Source organism: Agelaius phoeniceus, chromosome 2, assembly GCF_051311805.1.
Source record: "Agelaius phoeniceus isolate bAgePho1 chromosome 2, bAgePho1.hap1, whole genome shotgun sequence".
In the NCBI taxonomy this organism is placed as follows: Eukaryota; Metazoa; Chordata; class Aves; order Passeriformes; family Icteridae; genus Agelaius; species Agelaius phoeniceus.
The window spans coordinates 83651257-83677691 of NC_135266.1; the positions used below are offsets into that span (position 1 = coordinate 83651257).

A 26435-nucleotide genomic window follows, 5' to 3' on the forward strand; every position below is an offset into this window, starting at 1 on the left:
AGATGGACTTTGGCAGTTCCTGTGTCCCTGTAACCTTCCAAATATGGTCTCTGAGTCACTGAGGCAATCACTGAGCTGCTTTAATTTAACTGAGTCAGAAAGAAAGACGTGAAATATAGAGCATGTCTCTTCCGGATGTGTGTTGATGATAAACTCCACACTTCTGGATCTTTGTGTGATATCTTACTAGAAGAAAATGTTGTCTTTTTAATTCTTTCACAATGTCTACTGCCAATACTATAAATTTTTCTTTTCAACCAATTTTTTAGAAGAAAACCCAAGTAACTATGGCATTATCTATACATACATACAAACTTCCTACTATTTATTCTGGATATTAGACAGCAAGTTATAAAAATAGACCACGCATGAAGTTCAGCTCAGCACAAATTTCTGCTGGAACAGCTTAGAAGAAAAACAATTAACTCTCAGCTGTAAACTTTGGTATTTTACCTGTGCTAGCAAATTTTCACTGTGTTATATTTAAGCTGTGACTGATTTAAACATTGCACTACATATCTTTTTGTCAGTGACTTTCCTAAAAACTTCTCTTACCTAAGCAGGGATGGCACAAACTTCTTGTGGGATAGGAAGTACAGCTATTATAGTCCCTAATATTATGACCACCTAAGAAACAATATTATCCTATAAATAAAACTCCACACAGTTATCAGAATTACAGAAAAATTACAGAAAAAATGGCAAAATCTAAAAAATATGTGTGCTTATATTGCTCATTAACTGAAAAATGACTCTTTTAGTATTTTCTTTGAGTGACAAGATGACAATAGGCAGAAATATTTTTCATCATCTTGATAAATTCAATGACAAATCCTTTATTTCTCAAATTTTCTACTCTAATCCATTTTGCTTACAAATTGCTGGCTGATATTTAGAATTTGTCCTTCTCAACAAAATGAAATACAGAAAACAGACACAAAGATTTTTTACTTTAATATTTCTTTCAATTTGAAAGAAATTTTTTCAAACACTCTACTGGATTATTCAAAGAATGCTACAGAAACAAATTTCTTCACTTCAGCTGGGTAAAAGCCTCAGATTTGACTTGACAGTCATTTTTTCACAATTACTAGAACTGATTCACCTTCTTAAAACCAAGATTCTTTAAGGTGTACCAGTTCCCTGCCAGAGCCAACACTGCTGCCACGGCATAAATTAAAACTGAAGACTCACTTGTTTTCCTTTATTTTTGACTGTACCTGGACCCACCATACATTATTGTTAAATTACTGCATGTCTTTGGAGGGTGCCTCAAGATAACCTGGAACAACAAGAATCCATACAGTTAAATCTTTCTATGTGCTGTTTTATCATTTGAACTTCATTTGATTACTCCAGCACATGAGTGAAGCAGATGCTGATGACAGCACTATTTCTAATGCACCTTGGAGAAATGCTGAGCAAAAAGTGTTCAGCTCAAGGGGAATGGTCAGGGCAGCCCAATATTGCAGGCTCAGGTCAATCCAAAAGTGCAGCCAACATCCACTGCCTGGCACCAGTTCCATCATGAAGATGGACAGAGCTGTGGAGGATGTGAAAACTCATGGAAGAGCAAGAGCAGTTGGACAAATAAGATTCAGATTTTCCTCCTTGTCCTGGCTACAGGGAGGAATGCGGACGTTAGTGCTGTGAGTGTGTGACCAAGTTGTTGTTCTATACCACATACATCATTCCTAGGTTGTGTGGATTCAGCAGGAAAAGCTGGGTACCCTTTACTGGCAGTCATCCAGTGGGAGTGGCTTATTTGGAGTTTAATTTCCTGCTGGTCTTAAAACCAGCACACTCGTATGTGGGAAGAAGTCATCTCCTTCCAGAAACAAGTTGTTCCACAAACAATAACAATGCTGAGATCTGATTCTTCCATGACACCCAATGTTACCCCATTTTGGTTTTAAAGCTTTTGACAGAACTTTAATTCAACAGAGAAAAACACATATAATCATAAAATATCCTGAGTTGGAAGGGACCAACAAGGATCATTGAGTCCAGTTCCTGGCCCAGCACAGAACCATCCCTAAGAGTCACACCATGTGCCTGAGAGCATTGTCCAAACCCTTCTTGACCTCTGTCAGGCTGGTGCTGTGAGCATGTCCCTGCGGAGTGCTCCAGTGCCCAGCCCCACTCTGGGTGAAGAACCTTTTCCTGATATCCAACCTAAACCTGCCCTGACTCAACTTCAGGCCATTCCCTTGAGTTCTGTCACAACAGAGAAGAGATCAGTGCCTGCCCCTCTCCTTCCCCTTGTGAGGAATTTGTAGCCTGCAATGAGGAATGCCCTTTGCTTCTCAGGAATGATGACCCTGTACACTACAGACTGAGTGCTAATGAGCTCTCCAAATCAGCAGCTTCTTGAATGTACTCAGATTGTGTACTCAGATTTCCTCTACTTTTATGTTTGTTCCAGGACCAATAATTTTAGGAAATCTGTTGTGTCTAATATCTTCAGAAAAGAAGGGCAAAGAAAAGTTGTCCAAAATCCACTGCATATGTGGAAAACTTTCAGATTATGGACTACAGAACTGCTTCTCCCTAAAGATGAATCTTTACACTTAGAAAACTGAAGCCTAGTAAATAATTGATGTTAGAAAAAATCTTCATTAGGCAGAGAGAGGGTATAGACAGCCTAATATACTGTTATGCTTTTTTTCAGTCAAGGATTAAATTGAGATAATTGACTTTTTCACTGCATTAATACACCCGGATCTGCCCCGGTAAACCACTAGCAAAGATGCTGTACCTGAGAGCAGGGCAGGTGTGACTGCAGCTTCTGCTTTGTGACAAAGACAAATAATCCAATTTCCATAGACAGTCATAGAAGAAGAAATAAAAACAGGGTTAAACTGTAGCAGTCCAGCCCTTTCTAAGAATGAGGAGAGTGAGGCACTGAAGTGGGCTGTTTGGGAAGAATATGAACGATCTGTTGTGGCAGGTCTTTAAGCAGAGCTTAGACAAATCTGGAATATAGGAGGAAGTTACAGACAAAACCCTCAGGGCAGAGGTGACCACCCAAGGTTCCCAAAGACCAGTTTTGCTCTGTTTGGATGACTAGGGCTGAAAATATGATGATTTTGTAGAGCATAAATGGTTTGGAAACATGTGGGTTTATTTGTTTGGCTTTCTCCCCTGCCCCCCTTAAATACTTAGAAATGTCAAAAGGTGTCCTTTGTATCAAGTTCTGTTGGTCACTGGATTTTGACACTCAGAGGAGAGGTGCATTAGATATGCAGAGGGTTTTGTTTACCCCAGAATACCAAATTTGCTACCTCAGTCAGGTTTCACTTTCCTGCCTTAGTGCAATGTTGCTAAAATGACAATAAAACAAGAAGATGACCTTACATTTCAGGTATCTGTGGGATCTGTAAACAGAATCTGCACATAAGAAATATTATTAAATGCTATCAAACTGTCGTAATAAATTCATTCAGAGGCAACTGAAGAGGTGGCTGAGTGTGATGTAGGTGATATGACTGGAATCTGAAAAGGACTGTGGATGACAAGCTAAGTCAATAGAAAAAAACCCTAATGGGTAGTGATGGAGTAGTGTGGTGTGGGTCACAGCCTAGGACCTGCACTGCTGATGAGCAGCAGAGCTGGAAGGGGTTCTGAAAGGATAGGGCAGTCTCTTTTCTTGGCAGGCACCTCATCCCTGTTCAGCACCCTGCTGAACATCCTCACCAGGGCAGGCACCCATCTGGGAATGCTTCCCAGTAAACATGGGCTGAATATCTCCCCACACTCTGACACACACATTAAAAATAGAAATTGCAGGAGACATCACTTTCATTTCATTGGGAAATGAAGTAGAGTATTTGTATATAAGAAAATATTCTGGAGTCACTGGTCAGATAAGGTGTGAAATGAAAAGGCATGTGGTATGAAAAACCAGTTCTCTGTATAAAATTAAGTTCTATCTACATTTTTGCTGATATTTCAACACATCTCTGTAAACAGGCAACACCCATAAATATTAGTAAAACTGAGGTGTTGCTAAAAGTCTTTCCATGAGCTATGATTTCAACTGTGGAATATTTTCAAGAGACAGACAAGGAAGTGTATGTGATCTGACAGGGAGAAAAGCAAAAGGTGCTATTTTTGTCTCCTGAAAGACCTGTTGTAATTACAACAGTTAAGAAAAAAGCAGATTACTGGCTAATCTCTTTCCCCTCTGCAATATTTCTGTCTCTTGACACTCTGTTTGATTCACTAAAAAATCCAAAAAGCCCTCAACAACTGTGGGTTTTAGGATTAGAAAAGGAAAGGATATTTTTGGTCAGTCTGAAGCCTGTGGTAAGGAGAGTTACCAAGAGCTCAGTATGCTGTTTTGGTAGATACATAACCCTGGTCACAGCTACTCACATGCTCTCCTTTTGGTGCAAAGGTGAGCATCAGAAGATACTTGAGATATGATCTTGAGTTCAACATAGCATAAAACATACTCTTTAATGAAGTTTGTGCTTACATAACTTCTTTGGCTTCCTCCAGCAAAAATATCAGACATAAACCTTTGGGCTGCTCCATTTTCCACTGATTATCCATAGACCAGTGAGCCCCAAAGACTGAGAAAGCAAATGCTTAGGAGATCATAAATTCTCTTCATATATATATATATAAAATTTTTAACATCTCCAGTGTCCTGGAAACCCTGTCCTTTGCTGCAGCAGAGAGTGGCTCTAGGGAAGCAAAGCAGTGTAGTGGTGGATTTGATGCACCAGCCACCTTCAGTGACAATTAGAAAAAATGCTGAAGTTCATGACAACAATTATAAGAATGAAGATAGAGGCTGAACTTGGTCAACACAACAGAAGCATATTCTTTGCTTGGTGAAATGAAACTGTTTATAACTGCTTTTGTATTCTTTTCCTTACTACATAGATGTTACCATCTCTAACTGGTCTGATATCTTTAAAAGTGTTAATGGGGCCTGGATCCTGGTGATGTCCCTGAGCCTGAACAAATAAATTTCTCTGGGTCAGAATAAACAGAACATGAAAGAAAAGTAGCCCTATTGGGTTAAGCTAGAGATCCAGTTAGCCAAGTAGCTTTTTGGCACTGTCCAGTAACAGATGTTTAAAAGGAAAAGTAGAAGTAATATGATCCTTTCCATTTTATAACATCTCTTCTTGAAATTAACAATTAATATATTCTGAGTTACTTGACAAAAGTTTTAAAGTTGTCATTAATTTTGCTACTTGCTAACCTACCTAGTTCTTTTTCAACTTACTTATTTTTTATGCAATATCCTGTAATAATGAGCATGGGAATTTAATTATGCATTGCATGCAAAGGTACTATCTGTGGCCTTATTTAAACTTGAGACCAGAAGGTTACCCTAGAGCTCCCTAATTTTGATTCACATTCCCTGTTTCTGTATCCATCCTGCTTTTGTAGACTTTAATTTCATAAGGCATGGATTGGAGGAGTCCAATGAAACAAATCTAAAGTAATATAAATATTCTAAACCACATTTTTAAAAGGGTTGAATTAATTTTATAGATGAAGTAACATACAAGTTTGGCCTGAAAAAGAGGAAATTTGGGCCTTTAGAAAGATTATCCTTTAACTCTTCCTACAAACAGGTTTGTCAACTATATTGCTGAGCATTCTTAAACACCTTTTTTAGTGAGACCACAAGGAGCTGATCAACTACAAATGTCACCCTATCTGTAACACTTTCTTTGCATCTTATCTCCAGATATGGGATTAAAAATGAGGCCAAAGTGATGAAAATGCATGACTTTATAAACCCATAGAATAACTAGGCAGTTTCTACTTTAAAATCATAGTTATATCAAAGACATTTTGGTATTGTCTCAGGAAACCTTTGCTGTGGGCATTAGCACTTGAACATTGTTTCTACAATGGAGGGGCTAGTGAGATGATTCAGGTAAAACAGAAGTAAGGTACACCTTTACCTGTCCAAAACTCCCAAGGACTCTCGGTATTCAGTTAAGGGTTTTTTTGTTTGCTTTGTTTTCTTTTTTTAAAATTATTTTTAAAATGCTTCCATGCACATCTCCTGGCCAAATTTAGAAATATTTCATTAAAAGATTTCTCTCAGTTTCATCTTTAGCGTAAACTAAGACATTTACACTTGCCCACAGTCATGAATGTATGAGCCAAAAAAGCCACAGACCCACATAAGCTCATTCGTATTGGAATTTTGAAATTTCATTTGATTTTGAAACAAAATAATTTTCCTAGCCTACTGCAGCCCTGCTTACCTGGGCTAAATTTCTTCCAAAGTTGAAAAAAAAAATAAAAATGTAAAGTGTGGACTCTTAGACATTTTACACCACTACTTTTTGGACACTGAAAGACCAAATGGAAATAGTGACACTTTCAATCCACATACATATGTGTGTACTTGAATATCTCATTTCATCTGGAAGGTTTGGTCTCAAAAGGCTACACTGGTCTTGCCCTGTAATTACACAATTTCCTAAACACTGAATCAAACACTGATGTTGAGTGGCTGGAAGATTAATGTTACACTGATGACAAAAATGGAAAAATAATTTGGGGAATCAAGAGTAATTAAATTCTTGACAGAATCACTTGAAAAGGGATCATTAGTTATATGAATGAATTATTCTCCTGCAGCTTTGTTTATATATGGGAAATAGACATTTAAGAAGTGATTTCTTCTTATTGGCAATATAAAACTTATTATCTCTCAAAATAAGTGGCAACATTAATACCTAGGGTTGCAGAGAATGGTTATTTCAAACTATAAAATGAAATTTTGACTTCTAAAGAAATGGTATGAGATGAATTATTCTTTTCTAAGTGCATTTTATTATGTATTCTTTACTGAGTTATCTGCAAGTGCAAGTAATGTACAGTTCCATGTGCCTCATAAGTCTGGAAAACTTGTTTCAGTCACTATTCAACAATATTTCAGTCAATATTCAAGCAATAATTTTGCATTTGCATTGAATTCAGGAATTGTTCTGTAGAGCAGTAACAGGGAAGTATTTTCAAGTGTGAAATACTATTTTGCTGGCATGTAGACTTAGGAATCCCTGTGCTAGGAACTCTGTGTCCATGGGAAGAGGAATTTCTTACCCTGCTAATCTGTCTGAAAAGACAGAATAAGGGAATTTTTAGTATTACAATTACGGAGGAAACCTGAAGGAAGAAAAGATTAAGAATGAGAATTTCAAACTAGGCAGAAGATCACAGCAACAGCAGGTCTGGAAGGGACCTGCTGAACCACTTGGTCATTTCCCATGCTAGCACCTACCTATGGTCATGTTCACTCATCACACAGTTTTGGCCCTGCTCTATTTTCTGCAGCCAAGCAGGACTTTCCCCTCATGGCTGCTGAATATCTGTCTCCTAGTTTGCTCACAGAAGCCCTCAGTTGTAAATTCCAAACATGCCAACTGGACGGGTTTCAAAAATAAATCCCTGCAAATGTCAAGTATTCACTAGTGCTACAACAGCAAGCTACACTTCAGCAGATAAATATACCTCAAGAGCCAGGGCTGTGGGCATTTCTCCTGCTGTGATACTTGCCAGCCAGATGGCACCAGACAGGATAGTAGGCATCAGGCTAAGGAGACTGCCGACCTGGGCACAATAAAGCAGCTCTGTGAAGGGGCAGCAGCAGGAGCCCTGCTCTGTCCAGGCAGCGCTGCTGGAACGGAACTTGCACGTTTTGTGTTGTTTGGCCATGGTGTCTGGTGTGAAACACACCTGTGTTCAATGTCTGTCACAACTGTCAATGCAGAACACCCAAAACCTAATTTTTTCTATCCTTAACTTACAACCTTTGGTTTGTGATTTAACAGCCTTTGAAGCCAGGGAATTTACACTTCTGGTGCTATTTCATTAAACTGCTATCCATCTGCATTCATTTTTAAAGTCTTTTCTTCTCTATCCATCATTTAAATAAAATCACAGCTATCATGAAATGCTCTTTATTTTCTTAGTATCTTCCCCTTAGGAGGCACTGTCATTCAGTATTATTATAAAAAGAATATTTAATTATTCCAAAGACTATATCACAGTAATCTCTGATCTACATTTCACTATACTGCAGGTTTTGGCTGCAACAACCTAAATATTCCTTATGTTGGTAAAATCTTTTCTACTCTGGATAAAACAATTGTAAAGTGCAATTTCAAAAGGTTTCAGTATCTACATACCCCTTTTGCATCAATTACACCGGGTTTCGCGTTGAATTTCACCGTCTTCAAACGTGCACGCTCCTTTCTTTCAACTCTGGGGAAAAGAAAACACAAATAAACACAAATGAAGAAACACACATTGATTTTAGCAGCATTTTGTATGAAATATTTCAACCTGCTCTCCCAAGACCATTGGCAGCTTACTACACCTAAAGTAAACATTTAAAGTGAATTTCATCCACTGAAAAGGAGAGGTCACTTCCTCAGCCAGGCAGCAGTCTTCTGGCAAATGCAGGACTGGGTTTGAAGAGTCTTGGATGCCCTACACCAGCAGAACAGCACTGCCTCTCCACAGTCATGGGAGTCTGGGAAAAGCATGCTGGGGACAGATTTATTCTCTCTGATTTAAGCTGTTCAAAAATCAGGCAACATTTTAGAGTTCTATGGTCAGAGGAATGAAACGAGGACATGTCCTTACTCACCTTGATTAATATGGACATTACTGTAAAAGCGATGTTACCTACCTTTGCAAAATCATCTACAGAATCTGTCATTGACAGGCTCAAGTAAAAAATCTGATCATCTACCTGAAAGTGAAACACTAACCCTATTTGCTATGGCTGGGGATTGCTCTAGGAAATCTCCATCGAATCCTGCAAAGCTAGCTTATGAGACATCAGAATACATGCCTGCAAATCTCTTGCTTTCTAAGCCTGGGTAGTAGGAATTCATAATTTCTGATAATTATTTTCCAAAATACAAACTCTAGAGTTTTGATAGAATGATAATTAACACAACATGTTTCCTTCTGTCTGAGTAGGCTTATATACGCCCTCCTGAAACACAGTGAATGTTGGTTACTATAGCTACAGTTTAAATTTAGATTTAATGCATTTCTCTGTAAGTGTGGAATATTCACATGGAAACAGCTCAAGTGCATCTTTCAAACTAAATCTATGTTATTAAAAACACATGAACAGTTCAGACTTGAGCTGGCAGATGAAGTCCCTTGGTAGTACTGGAAAGAAATGAAGACTTAAGGCTGTGTAATTGCCTAAATAGGATGGATGCCTTCTGAGGAAATAATTAGCACAAATGAACACAATATTGTACTTATTAATCTATATTAACATTTAAACTCATTCCAGCCCTGCCTAACTTCCTAAAACATCTGCTTTTAACTTAATTTCTTATTCACTGCATAAAAAAAATTGGAAATAAATCCTGAAGAGTGAATCTTATTTATGAAGTTTGTCATAATTGCTTTAGCAGTTGTGGAGGCATCACTGCTTTCTAGAGGCATAGCAGACAGATGAGGAGCAGCAGAAACGTTTTGCATTGCTCTGAGAAGTTTTAGGTAATGTAACAGTCCTTCAGGCAAACATAACAACAGTGTTCATATATGCTCAGCATGCCTACTGAATGTTCCAAACATTCCATCATCTGGCACTGTAGTAAGGGTGGCACGCAATGTTGCCTCCCATTATCATTTGTGTGACACCTTCCACAATAAAACTGTTCTCAGTTACTTATAATTTAGCTGAAATGTAAAATTACAAGCTGAAATGTTCTGTGTCTCAGGCTGACTACACTACTGTTGCTGCCTGAACCGTCAGTAAAATGGGTCAGCTGTTAGAAAAAGGCAAGGACAAAATAAATAGGTTTGCCCAATTTATAACATAATCTTTAAGTTCTTCAGCTCAGGTGCTCTATTGCCTTTATGTCTTTGGTCTGGAATTTGCATTGTGGTAGTGGGTTGCTCTGGTGTTTACCTCTTATTTTCCTGAAGGAATGAACCTAAATTTCTGAAAAGCTTTAGTTTTGTGTGCTCTGGAGAACTTGTGGAATTTAGCTTTGGTTCTCCAAAGATATAGTCTTTGTTGAAACGGTCAGGGTGCAGATCTTCAGTGAACTAAGATGTTAGAATTTCTCATCTGAGCTACTGGGACATTTTTGCCATAGACAGGGCTAAAAAGGGAACTAAACTGGTGAAGATACAAAGTTTTGAATCTGTGTTCTTTTAGATTTGTTGATCTAGCTCTTAGAAAAGGCACTTGTTAAAGGAACACTAATTCAAACATTTTTACCACTTTTTGCAGGCTTGTAGTTCTTATATTTAAGGAAAAATAAACTTGACTGTCTTTTTTTCCCCAAGAAGGAAAGAGTTTAGGCCCAAAGAGTTATTTGCAGCAGCTGACACTGTGAATGTCTAAACAGCATATGGGTGTAAATTCCTTAGATTGGTTTAGTTGACAGCAGCTGACCATCATTCGAACATTTTGATCCATCAGCTGAAAAAACTTAAGAAAGGAATGTTTCACTTAAGATGGTCACCAATTTTCTATAACCACTGCTGGACAAAGCAGGATTATGGGGAGTTGTGCAAAAACATGAAGTGGAGGATTCCTATCTCCCAGATTTGCAGGGCCCAGACTTGCAACTCTGACCTGCTTGATGTACACATTGCTGCCATGACCCTTTCTAATTATGTATTTGCCTGATAGAGTTATATCTAAGGGATAAGGAAGCATGGCTATGATTTCCAGAACAACTTAATGGCTCAGTCCCATTTTCAAAAGTGCCTGAGGGGTCACTGAAACTCAAAGAGGTTCCAAGAAATGTTCAAAGAAACCTACATCCAACATGCAAACATGACTGGAGCTGAAAAGCTCCGAGTTCTGTGTGGAAACAGCATCACCCTAGCACAACTTATGGGGATTTCACCTCCATTTTCCCACCCACTCTCCAAGTATAGCTGAGTACAGAAACACTGCTGTGTACAAGGAAATTACCTAAGATCATGTGAGATCTGGGACAGTTGGAGTATATCTATATACTCACTTTCTCTTAAAAACATTCCTGGTGGTAGATACCTCTTGGCCTTTTTTATTTCAGAAATGGTCAGGATTCATTCTCTTCTTGTCACGTAAAGCTAGGGAAGTGGAGCAGTACATTGGAAATATACTTCAACCTTCCATGTTCCCTCACTAGTAAGCTCAGGATTTGAGTTCTTTAGGATACTGTTCTCTTCTTCCTCTTCTGAGGAACTTATTAATCTTATTAATAGGATGCAACACTCACTACAATGCAACGTCTATCTGCTTTTGTGTTTCTGGGCATACATAGCTGTTGAAAAAGGGCTTGTGGGATTTTTCAAAATGAAACTTTCAGTCCTTCATAAATGCCATAAACAAGAAAAAAAACAAGTATAACTCAACAAGACATGAACTGTGATCACACACTGCTGCACCACTGGGAGTTTTGTCAGTGCCTTCCTAAAAGCACTAATCAGTCTTCACAGTGGTGAGGTAGAATATGAAGTGAGAAATGCTTTAATCTTCAATAACAGCATTCATGGTCATGTAGAACACAGATGCAAATTGCAAACTTGTTTCTACAATGAAATAAAATGGTAACAGTAGCCTAATTTGTACATATTCGGCACTGAGGTGTTTTGCAGGATGAAAGTTGTTTCCAAATCCAGCATGAGTACTGTAGCGAGGAGAGTTAGGAAATACAAGAAAGCAATGTAAACTGGAAACTTGAAAAACTTTGCTATGTCTCTTGTCTTGCTTCACCATTTCCAGGTCACCTGCACTATATTTGTTTTGCCTGCCTATCAAGTGAAAGTGAAAATATGTATGCACTATTTATAATTCAAATACGTGGTGTCAGTTCATAGCTTTTTATTGCTTCCATTCTCTGCAAGATGTGAGATTGAGTTTACCAAGAGATTCCCATTCTCAAAATTATTTTGGAGCTTTCCTGAAGTGGCATTTTTGCACCAAACATGCATTTTTCAGCAGGAGAGAATGTGCTCTGGATCAGCTCTCCATCTGCAGTGGCTTGCTTATAGAAAACAGCTCAGCACCTGCTCAATATTTATGAAGTGGAGATCTAATGACATTAGGAAATGACTTCTCATGAAATTGTAGCACAACTTTATTCTGTTTAAAAGCTAACAGCTGTTTTCCAACAGCACACAAGTTTCACATCATTGCAAGAGCACAGGAAGAAGTTTATACTTACACATACATAAAAGTTTCATTCCATATTAAATTTTTCCAATCAGATTACTGAGTATAGACAGACAAATTTTTTTAGACAAAGCTTAGCTGATGTTAAAAAGTTTTATCATCTAAGGATTAAAATGTTAAGCACTATTTAGAAAGGTAGATGATTTACAGGAACCACTGAAAATAAAAATCGTTTGAGTGGATAAACATGCCCTTCTGCCAAGCTGAGCAGAACAACAAATTTAAGTTGGCTTTTCACCCACAGGGACTTCTGTTCTGGGAAAACCTCTTGTTCCTTGTCCTTAAATGTTTGTGAAACACTGAGTTTTATGTACCTTTCCCCCCACTATGCCCTGAAAGAAGAGCATGGCTACATGTACTTGTGGGGAGAATGTTGTCAATTTGAGAACACAAGTATCAGGCTGGTATTATTACAGCTGGTAATAACAGAGATACAAGTTGCATAACATTTGGCAGTCAGAGGCACTTAAACTACCTGAAAATGGGTATCTTAGAATGATGTCCAGTCTGACAGCAGTTTTGTGACTGCACATCTGAAGGGCAACAGAAAGATTAGTGTAATTATTTCAGGGTTTTAAGGCCAAATCCTCACTGGCTGCAGAGGGAGCAGTAGTAAAAGTGGTGAGAATTTATGCTCAGCCATTCTGGGGCAATCTGTGTGAAATCTCAGGCTGCATTCCAGACCCACGGACTCGAGTCAGGCAGATATACTCACACCACAGAAAATACTGAGGCTTGACATTCATGAGGTGGGAGGTTGCTGTTGTGGAGGGTTTGCAATGTATGAGCTTGTCCCTGTGCAGAGACTCAGCAAGGAAAAAGTGAAAAGAGCTGGAGGTGTAAAATCAATGCTACAGCAAATTAAAATCTATTTACTATTGAATTACTGCATCTGTCTAGGAATGAAATGCTCTCTTATATATGCAAATTGGTTTAATGCATTTTTTAAATTCCCTTTAACTAATGTGAGTGTTTCCATAGGGAGAGAATCTTGGACATGGGCTGCTCAGCTTGCTGCTGCTCTTTTATAGGAAGTTGATTTTTTTTTTAATGGATAATGAGAAGGGCAATGAGGCAAATAAAAATTCTCATGATCAAAAGCACAGAGTGGAAACTCTAATCTAAACCAATCTATCTATGTATCAATCTATCCAAATGTAAAAGAAATATAGTGTAAATCTAATTCTGTTGGTCATTCTAGTATAAATAGCAATTTTTGATGATAAAGGAGCACTTCACACACGTAGCCATAGTGCCCAGGCAATACTGCAGGCTGCCTGAGACATTGGTACAGGGCTGGTGGTTATGTCCCCTCACCTTGGAGACCCTGCCTGATATAATTGTGCTGTCACCTTAAACATAGCTTGGATAAATCTTTTGGGCAGATGTGGAACCAAGAGAAATTTGGCCTGAAATGTTGATTAATTAATACTATGTAATAACTATTTGGTGATGGTTAAACCACAAGTGAAGTGGTTTGCAGCCTCTTGTGCTGAAGTCCTGTGCTTCCCAACACCAACACGATATAATACCACACCAGCTATGTCATTGCACTTGGTTTCTACCCAACTAGCTATGCAGACCTGTGGTGGAGAACAACAGCTATAGTCAGACAATAAATACACATGACAAATGAAAAAAATGTTTTCAGGTGTAGAAATGGTTGCAATTCTATTTAAGAACCACAGGATACTTAGAATTTAATTTTATTGAATCTCCACAGAGGTCATTGGCTCACTGCTCCATGAGACTTAGTCCTTGCATGTATCAGTGGAGAAACTTGGGGCCACCCTGACTTTTTTGGGCTGCTTCTTTCAGTAACACGCCTCCAACACAGCTGCAATGTTGCCCTCCAAAACTCTCTCTTAAAGCCTGACTTGGCAATTTAACCATAAATAAAGCAACAAATCCACACGTTGTCAGAAGCACTGAAATCTAATGACAAAAAAGCATTCAAACTCTATCAAATCACTAAGAGGTAATGTATCCAAAAACTGGGAGAGATAATGAGTGGCAGCTCCCTTATAATTCTAAATTATGATTTTTTTTGCTGGTATAGCACATAAGTCATAGAGGAGAAAAAGAGTAAGGAGTCTTGATTAATCATTCCCCATTTCTCTAATTAGCTCATGCTAAAATGTCATTATATGATGGGCTCTCCTGTAAAATATAAAAGAAAAATTTTATATCTATATCTATATATCTATATATATATATATATATATAAAATTGAAGTGGTCACTGGCTTTCAGAGCTATAACATAATGATTTCACTTATGGGAAGTGCAGGAATTGTATCTTAGTTGTTGCTGGACAGAAGTCAAGGGAAGTAGGACAGAAGTAAAGCAGACAGCTAAAAGACTCAACCTGGATCTGTATAGCCTCTCACTGACGAAAAGTGCAAAAAATAAAGTTACAGTACCACAGGATAGCATTCCACAAGCAGAAAAAGGAATCTAAACACAAAAGAAAACCCTTCCCAGCATAACCCCCTGAAGCACCCAAGACACAAAAAAAAGAACAGAAATTAATTGGGGATTGAAAACTATAAGACAAATATAAAATTCTTCAATTTACATCATCATGGCCACTTTAGCTTGCAGGACAAGCCCAAACAACACCTACAGATGTTCTTATTTTCCTTCCTTCCTTTCTTTCTATCACAATGTTTTACTACTAGATATAACATATGCTGTATTATATACAATGCATTGCTTATAGAAATGATCCCATATAAACTACAGGAGACAGCATCCTGGAGCCAACAGCTTAAATGAGGATTTCTATGCTGTAGCTGCCTATATTTGGTCAAATGAATTCCAGGAGTACTCTGTTTTAGATTAATCCTCTTACAGTCAATAACCCACACCTGCAGAGGAAATTGAACTCTGAATTAGCACAATCTGGTGAGTGTGATTAGCTTTACTCTCTGTAACTCAGCCCTATGTGCACTGATTGCTCATCCTCCCCTTAGGTGGTGTAAATGACTGCAGAAGGTGCTGACAAGAGCACATCAGTCTCAGGCACTCAGGAATCATGCAGAACCCACCGAAAGGAAACAGTCCTCACTTTTCAGTGCACTGGAAAAAAATATTGTACAACTGAAACCTTTTATAAAATAACAGCAACCTCCTCCCACTCCAGCTCAGGTGTATCATTACATTCATGCAGACAGAAAATCAGATGCCATTGATTTTTCCAGGCCACTCAGCTTCACTAGTGAAGAATAAGTATGCCAAGTGGAGAGCATGGTAACTGTACCTGAATCTTTTAAAATTCAAGACTCTTATTTTTAGGTTTTAACCAATCTATTTTCATACAGTCTTTTTTTTTTCTTTTTTTAATTTATTCTGTTTTCTCCCAGTGTTTCCTAAGCCACATCTTATTCCTAGGCTCTCTCATGTGTCTGACCTTGACTAGAGAACCTCTATCTTTTGTCCTTGAAAACACCACTGTGTGGGTAACCCAATAAGCTTTAGGCACACACCACCTTTCTACTTTACAGGATATACAATTCCACATCTTAATTAGCTTTGTCTTTTTTCCCCTCTGTAGTTGTTTTAATATGTATGACATGGTGCTTTTTGCACCTTTTCATAGTAGACACCACACAGGAGTGAGCTTACTTACCATCGCATTAAATAAACTCTCCTCTCCTCCCATGTACAATCCAATCATGTAATTACAGCAGTATTTACTGTAGCAATGAATAGCAGGCAAGTATTCCTTTTTCAGTATCCAGAGATTAAATCTGGTTAATGGGCACATTTTCCATCTTGAAACTTATAACCTAACCTTACGACCTAGCCTTTTATTTCTGTCCATTACACAACACCAAAATGGCTCTTCACTGAGAAACCAGGTGTGGATGCTATTCCAATATGCTCATTAGAGAAATTAATGATTTTTCAGGGCTCATGTCAACAAGGTATTTGATGGCCTTTTAGTTTACTTTTACATGATTTAGAACAATGAGTACCTTGAGCTCTATTAGTACCTTGGCCAATTCTCTTGAAACAGCAGCAGATGCTCAAGGGAGCACCAAGCATCCCATTTCTCCTCTATAAAAAAATGGTCATGATCATTTTTACACTAGTGCCAAAGCTGAAATAGCTAGCAATGGAAAGTTTATACTCAGTATGACGGCATTGCTGCAAAAGAGAAATGTAATACCTTTTGACGGATTTAATTTTCCTCCTACCCTTTCAGTTCTTGACCTTTTTATAGCAACTATCAACAGAGCCAGGAGGTAATACTGCTTTGTGTGCTAGTTCTGATACTATCAGAGACTTGTGGCCAATTTTACAAAAGCATCTAGGCAGAATAAACAATACAAACAATGAGAGAGATTCAGATATCTGTTCTCTCTCTGACAGTCACCACGAATCCATCACAGACACAAAAGATTCAGATTTAGCTTGGAGAGCAGATGAAAGTGCCTTCATTTACATTATATGAAAAATTTACTGTGATATTGGTTATCCATCAGTTTCCAGGGAGGCAGAGATTAAATTAACAGACTTTGAAGCCAAAGATGACCATTATATAATTTAGCACCATATTTCACATCACACAGGCTGAGAAGTTTAATGCTATTACCCTCTCAAAAGAAAGACATACAGTCTTGATTTGAAAATGTCAAGCCATTCATTACATCCTTCAGCAGTTTGATGCAATGGCTAATCACCCTGACATTAAAACATGTGCTCCACTTCAAATTCAGAGCGAATTCCCAGACTCGGGTTCTGGTTATTCCTTTTTTTTACTAAAGCTATTTAGTAGATGGCAATCTCTCCTTCTTTTCCCTTTTCTTCATGAAGTTACTAGTTATTGAATCACCTTCTGAGTTTCTTTTCAGTACAGTTATAAACAGCCTGAATGCTTTAAATCTCACAGCAAAAACTGTGTCTTTCAACTCTTGAAATACCTGTAGGATTTTCCTTTACTGCCCCCAGTTTTTCAGTAGATTGATGCATCCCATCTTTGCAAAAAAAAAAAAAAAAAAGGAAATATTTTGAGATGATGGCCAAGGAGGTAAGAAGGAGGAGGCAGCACTCACCTCCTCTTGCTGGGTATAACTCCCATCTCCTCACTGTCCCCCTCCAGAGTGACCCTCCTTGCCTGCCACCATTCATCATCGGAGGCGTTGATGACGTGAAGGATGTCTCCATACTTGAAACTCAGTCCTTGGCTTGGGAGGCCACTGTCTTTGCTCTTGTCATAGTCAAACATGGCTCTGTGAAAGCAAACAAAGATTTGAAGGCAGGTGATTATATCAGTCTGGGTACATTTACATCTGAGCAATTAATCATATCTTATGTCACAGGTAACCTTTTACAAGGTGAAAGGTCCTACTCAGAGGAAAACTCTTTCCACTGTGAAGTTAGTCTTTACAGAAGCCTTTTTTTTTCTTTTTCCTGTAAGAGAAAATTAATGGTAAAATCTGATACCAATTTCAGCCTATGCTTTCCAGTCCTATGCCTGGCACCTGCACCAGGGTAAATGTATCCCTCTTTCTGAGAGCAAGACCCTGCACACGAATCCCAGCAAGTGCAGGTCACTCACTGGAGTTACCTAGCTAAAAATCCAGACCTTGGTTTTGTACACAAAAAAATACTTGGGAATATTTTTCACATGTAAAATATTGTTTAAAGATCATACCTGTCAAGAACTGATGCTTATTTCCTATAGGGAAAATAATATGATCATAATCCTGGCTGCAGAAGTGTTACATCAGTTAAATCCCAAGAAGTGTCTAATAATTCCTATTCTTTCATTGTCAGAAAGAAAGCCATGGCAATCTTTTCACCGGTAAACACTTTTGTGAGAAGGATTTGATGTAATTAATTGCTGTGCATTTTACTGTAATTACAAAGAATGATTGTAGCAGTTTTATGGGTAGATATAAACCACTCAAAGCTACTTCTCATAAGGTGGAAAACTTTAAAATAAGTTATCAAAATTGTGACTATGCAACCAAAATAATTTAAAGCTCTCATATGCACCAACTGTGCATGGCAAATCTGGTTCAGGAGGAGGGAAAATGCTACTTGAAATATGTCTTCTTTTAAAGAGTTTAAAGTCATGTACTAACATCTTCAGAAATGCCCAGATAATTCCCTTTGAGGATGAAGACTGCTGAATTTTACATAATCCATAAGTTTACTTATGCTTGTTCCTTTTTTCGTAAATGTTCTTGGAATGCAAGTATCCTTTGGAAAAATTTAATGGCTTAGCAGTGGAAAAGTTATTTTTAAAAACCTGACCATATCTTATTAAATATTTACATTCATAAAGGACTCTTACTGGTACTAGGTCATCTGCTGCTTCTCAAGTACAGCCTCCTGTGAGGACATCTGATGAAGCAGCGCATAAATCCAGAAGCAGTTAAGTGTCATTAGACACCTCTTCTTAACCAAGTGATCACACCAGATCCCTGGAATTGGTAGTGCATATACAAACAGGCACACAACACATTATCCTGTGTTGGATGGATTTTGCCCTCGGCAGCAGGCAGTGATCAGAGTTTTACCAACGTATTGAATAGTCTTAAAAATTCATGGATTAATTGTGCATCTTGCCATGGACGCTGTTCAACAGCTCAAAACCCCTAACCAGACAGTTGGCCATGCTGTATACTGGGCAGACATCATACAATCCCGATTCCAGGCATAATTAAGTCATTCAAAACAAGGGACAATATCTTCTGTAAGAGGGAATAAGTCCCTCTTACATGGATTCTCACATCCCTGATGCAAAACATTCCCAGATGCCAAACTGGAAATGCTCCATATTCAGCAAGTTCTAAAATGAAGGTTGTGTTTCAAAAGTTAAGGAGTAGAAAGTAGGACAATATTCTTTGTCCTTGAACAGACATTTGCACCTCAGAGCCCACATATTGACTTAAAATGAGTCTGTCATCGTGCTGGCTGATGTTAACGATGAATGCAGATGGCAATGTTTGCCTCTGACTTGCTTTGATTGGAGTAATCATGTGCATTGCTAATTAAAATGAGATTACAGATCTCAGACAAGAGACTTTTTGAGCACACTTTTCATTGAATGAAAGATTTTGTGGCTGATGCTCTACAGATGTTGATTACTCCATTAGCAAATCAAAATTACATGAGAGCTGACTTCAGTGATCTTTCCTAAATATTTCAAATTAAGACCCAGGTCTTGGTAACAGCTGTATTTGAGCTTACACCTTTGATAACATTTCTGGCTCTGGAAAACATACTTTTGCTGGTTGGCTGTTGGCCCAGCTATAAAGTACGTGGAGATCTTTACTCCAGGCATTGTTGACTACTTTGGGCTATAGAGAGAGCTGGGCACACTCATACCCACCACCTCAGGCTAAGAGGGCAGTTTGGGTTGCAAAATCTAGTCCCTTTAAGAGACTGACATGTCATTTCTAATTTTCTACCTGATGAACACCACACAGTTCTGCACTATTTTGGCTTGGTTTTGAAGATGTATATAAAAATAACACCTCTGCATCTGTTGAGTGTCAACTGAAGTGACACAAAATGAATGTAGCCAGACCTCTTGTTTGGTAAAGGAACTGGGCAGAACAGACAGAGAAAGATGCCTTTTCTTCTTTGCCCTTTCATGTTTTTAGACAATGACATCCAAGTCTTACAGGATACCATCTGCAAGCACTGAAACTTTCATCAGAGCCAAGGTGAGCTCTCAGCAAAGTCTAGTTGTTTTGTGCAAGCTTCTTCACCAGGATAACACACTAAGGGGTATGTTAGACACCTTAGATAGGTTCTGTCATGCCAGGGAGAATATCAGAAGAAAAGTTAAAAAGTAGTAGCACCTTTCCTGAATATTATGAGTTGAGAGGAAGACATAAGGAACACAGTCCAACAAGAAACCTACACTTGCACAGAGCACCTAGCAGCCCTCTCTGAGAGATGAGCACCATCATTTCAGCTAGAGGAGGATCAGCATGATCAGGACCAGACAAGTACTCTTCCAAAATGAGATGTTTAATAGAAACAGGGTTATTAAAATCATCCAGAGGGTCTAAACCAGGAAAACATGTCACAGTGCCTCTCTCTCTCTGTGATGAATTAGAGGTGTCTCCCCAAAACACAGCACAATATTGCAGATAGTGGAGGGGCTGCTCAGCAGAGCTAGTGAGCTTTCTGTACTTGCTAATATGACTACATGCTTTCATCTGGCTGAGGCTGCTTATTCATGGGTTGCTTGGGCAGTTCTTCACAGTACTGAGCTTTAAATAATTTTTAGTGTCTTTTACTGCAGTATTAAAGAATAAAAATCTCAATAACCTTATAACATTTTAATGACATTAATCTAACAGTCTCGAACTCACAACTAAAAAAACTTCTTTTTTTTCTTCAGAACTTATAAAAGCGCTCTTAAAGCACTGTTCAGTATCTTCTAGACAGTGCATTTCACAAACAGAACCCTGGGTTACGCAGGATAGAGAATGCATTTTGAAGTTACAAATACACTAAACCCAGTGACTACTATGAGATGTGGATAAAATACTGGAACAGGTAACAGAGCTTGCTACAAACCAGTTTAACAGATGTGATGAAATAATGATTTGGTCAGCTTAGTTCCCTTATTACAAAAACAGCAACAGGAATTGGTGTGAGTATCAAAAGCATCAGGTATATGCACCAAAGTTTCATGAACACTTATTTTTTTCTCAGTTCTCAGTTCTTGCCTTAGTTTAAGGAAAATTGTTTAATATCTTGAAAGTGAAAAGTGTCATTCAAATGCCAAGTACTGCCATGAAAGGCTTGGTGAAAGCCTCATGTTTATAGAAAATAAAGACCTGAGAAGTGAAGCAGGAGGTGCAAACATTTAGAAGAAGCTGGCTATCACAAATATTTAAGAATATGTGAGGCTTGCTCCCCTGATATTATTCCAGACTTCAGAAGTGATCATTATACTAGACTAATCCCAGCAGCAATTTGGACAGAACCTAACAGGTTTTATTTTTGTGCTTAGGTGCTTCTTAATCATTTTTAGGCAGCCACATCACCGTAAAATATGAGACAAGCATTTCACAACAGCATTGAAATTCATTGCTCAAAAATTGTTTGGAATTAAAATACTGACTTCCCCAAGCTATAATATACTGCCTAACATGCAGTGAGGTGTCTACATGGCATGAAGGCGACCAAAACTGGGGTATCTTTTTTTTTCTTCCACTTAGCATAAATACTTCATTATTTGAGGCATTTTTGAAAGCTAAGCTGCCTTGTGCAGTAAATTTCTATTCCTAATGACACCTATTCTTGCAGCTAGAGGAATAAATGTTTGACAAAGAAAATATATTAGCAGTAACAGAATAGAAAATAAATTCCTAATGCAATCCCATATATTACAACCTATTGACATCCACGATGTTATATTGTCACCAGCATTTGTAACATGAAAAAAATAGGGTACAGAAAGACTAAGTGATCTTGCTAAGCCCTTAGCAAAAAAGGGAATTTAACAGAGAAACTTCTTAGCTTCCTCAGCTAATGCTGTAAACACCACTGTTAGTCTTCACAATCCTCCTGACAAAGCAAGGGATATACCTGCATTTACAACACAGGAATATATTTTACTGAATGCTTCTATATATTCAGTGCAAAATCCCAAAATCTTCCACTCCTCTATCAATGGCCAGTAATTTCGTACAGTTCAGGTGACAGCTTTATTTGCATCTCTGAAATTACTTCTTCTTCTTCTTCTGGCACAGATGGGAGTTTGCACATAAATTTACAGACGGCTCTTTGCTATTCACTTGATTATGAAACGACAACAACATTTAGCAAGAGAGATTTTCAGCTGCTGTAAATAGTCCTAACTCTCCTGTGATCTGCCAGCATATCTGCATATGCACCACTAAAGGATATTTCTCTCTTTGAACAGGGATTCTCGGACATCAGATTTTATAGCATCATCCTAAGGGAGATAGATGTTATTCTCCTCATTCACCACATCTATCCTACCCCCTGCCCTATTCTTTTTTTACAGATGGGGAAATCCAGTGCAGAGAGGTTTAATCATTTGCCTGGTTTTAGACAGTAACTCAGCATCATAGTCAGAATCAGACCCCAAGCTTCATAGCTGTCTTTTCTGCACTCAGTAATAAATGCATTTCCACCCACTTGCAGGCTCAGCTTGAAGAAAAAATTAGAAGAAGATGAAAGAAACGCTAATGTAATTCATTGCTATAGCTACAACAGAGAGCACAGTGGCTCTCTGATCGAAGCAGCCATTGCAAGGCAATTAAGATGCTATTAAAAGGGTTAAACTTTCACATACTGGCTAACCAATAAAGACTTTCAAGCTTTTCCTCCCTGCTCTGTTTCCATCTGGAGAAGCTGAACTGGTAAATCCTATGTGTAGAGCATACAAAAAAGGTTTCTCCCTCCTTGGGAGGTTTGGGAAGCTCTGAGATGCTGCTTGCTGAGACTGGAGGCTGCTGCAATAGCCTCTGTGCAAAAGATAATCGTCATACATTGTCACCTCTGCTGAGAGGGTGGACGGGGGGACTGTTGGGAAGAACAGCTTTTGTTAGGAGTACAGCTTTTGTTAGGAGTATACTACAATAACGCAGTTTTAACAAAATATGTCTGAATGTTTGACCTGTCACTCATAGATACCATGATTCCTGCTTTTTCCTTTTCTTTGCCTTATTTTACTTTTTTACTTTCATTCCCCTCCCCCTGCCTTTATTTTATTTTTTTCTTTTTTTTTTTCCCTATCTTAATGATGTTGTGACTCTTCATGAAGCCCATCCCCTCCACCTTGTCAGGCTGAGAGGGACAGTACTGGCAGTTTGGGTTACCAAAATCAGTCATGACAGTGCAGCAGTACGACACGGTTGCCAGGCTCCCTTTTGGAAGTTAGCACTGATCAGGGCCCATTACCAGCAACAGTTTGGATGCACATAAGGTCGGCAGGGGCTGTGTCCACTGTGGACCCCCAGCAGAAGGATATAGACCTGCTGGAGTGAGTCCAGAGGAGGTCACAGAGATAATCAGAGATCTGGGGCACCTCTGCTATGAACACAGGCTGAGAGAATTGTGGTTGCTCAGCCTGGAGAAGGCTCCAAGGAAACTATTATGATCTTCCAGCTTAGAGACTACAAGTAAGCTGGAGAGGGACTTTTTACAAGGGCCTGTAGTAACAGGATAAGGAAATGCCTTTAAATTAGTAAGAGGGCAGGTTTTGGCCCAGAGACGTGGGGCATGCTCCCAGTCAATGTGCAGTTCAGGGTGTTAGCATAGCTGCTCCTAAGGCACCTCCACTGCAGCAAATCCCAATGCACATTTGTGTGCAGGCCTTTTCCACTTGCTATCATATTACTTTACTTCATTCAGCAATTTCTCCATTCAGTCCAAGTAATTCCTTATTCTTTTCCTCCTAGTGGGAATTTGGCAGAGAGTTATGTCATGGATCTCAATGAAAAAGGATTTGAGACAGCAGCAGTTAGTTCCAAAAAAATTTCATGAAGAAGAGGGATATATTTCTTTATGATGTTTATCAGGAAAGAGGACTGCCATTTGTCCTTGGGGAATATTCTGCTCATTTTGGAAATCCAAGCATGATGCTTAATGTCAGCTCTTATGAGCCAATCTCTATGTTGCCGACAGGCTTTTTTTCAGTTTTTAGCAAGTGCTCATATTCTGCGCAGGAAATGGGTTCTTCAAAATTTGTACAGAAAAATGTAAGTCAACATTTTCAGAAGTATCAAACCAACATGTTGCACTTTCATGGTCTTGCTACTCAACATAATACAACGTACTATGTTAGAGGCAAAATATCTCACAGTGAGCAAGGACTGACACTTCAGTCTTTCAGTTGTGGACATGGACAGAAATAATATTACTCCCAGGTATGCCTGGCTTTAACCCCTCCCAGCAGGATTTGTAAGGTGGCTTGAGAAAGTGAAATTGCTTCATGCTTTCTCTTGTGCTGGCACAAGGGAAAGTCCTTTCAAAGAACATACATTTTGTTCGGCATTTTACGGGACATAAAAGACCCAAACAGAATTCCCCCTTCTGCTTGCAAACATCTAAAACCAAGCTGTGAGCATATGCTTACCTTACCATAATTTACTGACTAGGAAAATCTGGCAGCCAGTTTCATTTGTGGTACACAGAAGCTTTTAAATACATCTGCACTGGACTCAATGTAGTCCAGATCCTCACCTTTGAGGTTTCCTTTAAAACAGGGAGATCACCTTGGGTCTGAACAGGCTATTTTGATAAACTCCAGAGGAGATCTGTAGTTGATTCTGGAAGGCTTCTTCAGCACCCCTGAGTCTTGTGCGTGAGATGCAGATTTCACAGCAAACTCAAAACATATGCCAGGTTTGTACTTAGCAGTTTCTTCTAAAGAAATGGGCTAAGTTTTGACTGACTTTGACCTGGCCTGTGCATTATGCACCAAAATGATGTGAAATCTGTTTTATTATTTGGTCTGATCTTTTCCTCCCCATACAGACTAGGCGAAGCTGCTGCCTGACTGCATCTCTGGTTTCTCTCTGAGGCATCAAGTGCGGTTTCTCAACGCAGATTTTTGTGTTGTGACATTATCCATATCCAGAAAGGAAATGTGGCTGGATGTCAAATCAGGAATACTCTAAACTACTGGGTAATTCACCTGAAATTGCAACCTGTGGGTTGCATGGATTGACACAGGAACCAAAAAGTCATTCTCTCTCGTAGTAACTTATTTGCTGTCTGAGAATATTAATTTAGGGATTTTTTTTCCCCAGGAAAAAATAAAGTAAAATAAAATAAAATAAAACCTAAAATAAAACCAAGTGTTTCTTTCAAAGACAATGAAACTGAAAGGGAAAATTATGACTCTGTTAGCACAGCCTGTAGCTACTCCCATACCTCCTTGCACCCAAATGTGTTTTCCTACCATGAGAGAATACACTGCAAAAATGCACTGGATTTAGAAATTTTTTTGTAATTGGTCTGCAGTAGCTCTAACTATTGCAAGAGAACTTGAAGATCTGCTTTGGGTAGTTGGGTTTTTTTAGGTTGTTTTCTCAGATACTGTCTAGCTTGCATTTGCTTTCTCTTAGACCTAATCAAGTCTGTTGGCAGCTTTTAAAATTCCATTGTGGCCAGGCTAACCACATAATTAATTGTGCTTCCACTGTTTTATAATCAAAAGGAATTTTTCAGCACACAGAAGGAACCCCACTGGTAACATAATTATTATTACCAGTCAGATATAAGATGGTTTCTTTTTTTTTTTTTTGAAAAGCATTTTAGACATGTGCAGAAGTTAAGTAAGACAGAGCCTTCCTATGAAAAAATGATCCACATTTATGATTTGTACAATTTGAACATAATGATGACAGAAAGACTTGTAAGAGATGGACTAAGCACAATGCCTCTACTACTAGAAAACATCCCACCAGCCACAATTCAGACAATATTGTCAGCAAAATGGATTTTTTTTTCTTTTCTCCTGATAAATCAACATTGGAGCCTTGTCAATCTGAATATTCTGACTTACGTCTGTTGTAAGAGGTGAGGAACTCTACAGACTTTTTGATCATGGAGGTGCTCGCAACATAATGAATCATAATATATCATAATAATTTGTTAATATCATAATAAATCTGTTTGTACTCCAGCCTTTAGAAACTGCTATTGGAAAAAAGATTGTTCTCTAGCTGTGAAAAAGTGCAGACAAACAAAACTCAGAGAAAGTATTAATGAGATAGAACATTGGCTGCTCTGAGGGGAGAGGGCATTATGGAAAGAAAAGTCAAGATATTTGTTTGCAACAGCTCTTTCTCACTAATGGTTTCTGCTTGGCCTTAATGCTGTCCTTTGACAGTGAAAGAGTCACAATTTGGATTTCCATTGTTATTGTGTTGACTGAGTAGGTTCTGCTGAGATAATGAGAAACCCCATTCAAACAGGAGCTATACTGTAGAAAACCACAGAAAATTATTATGGAAATTAATTATCCTGCCTAATGTGGAGAAATGTACTAAATCCATAAACTCTGCTGAATGCAGCTGTTTGAGAAGTCATGGAAACCTTTCGTGTCTAGGTCAAAACTTGAGGAACTCATTAAGAGTTCACTCAATCAGCAGGAGGAGGTTGCCTATAGAATGAGTCCTTTATTTGGGTTTTAGAATAGACTTCAGTTGGAAGCAATGCAATTAATTTCTGGGTTTAACTTTGTCTCTTTTAAAGGATGACTTTTGAAGAAGATTAATTTTTCAAAAGTC

The 26435-nt window shown here is 38.4% G+C and overlaps 1 protein-coding gene across 30 annotated transcripts in view; it reads right to left on the reverse strand.

The window, feature by feature from the left end:
• Nucleotides 1-26435, reverse strand: part of DLG2 (discs large MAGUK scaffold protein 2) — a 983885-nt gene that overhangs the window by 33171 nt on the left and 924279 nt on the right. For all 30 annotated transcript variants that reach the window (XM_077174030.1, XM_077174027.1, XM_077174034.1 and 27 more), the window contains 2 exons: nucleotides 17250-17426; nucleotides 8172-8247 (listed from right to left, as the gene is read on the reverse strand). In XM_077174030.1, the coding sequence (XP_077030145.1) occupies nucleotides 8172-8247; nucleotides 17250-17426 (253 nt within the window). The remainder of the gene's footprint in view (nucleotides 1-8171; nucleotides 8248-17249; nucleotides 17427-26435) is intronic.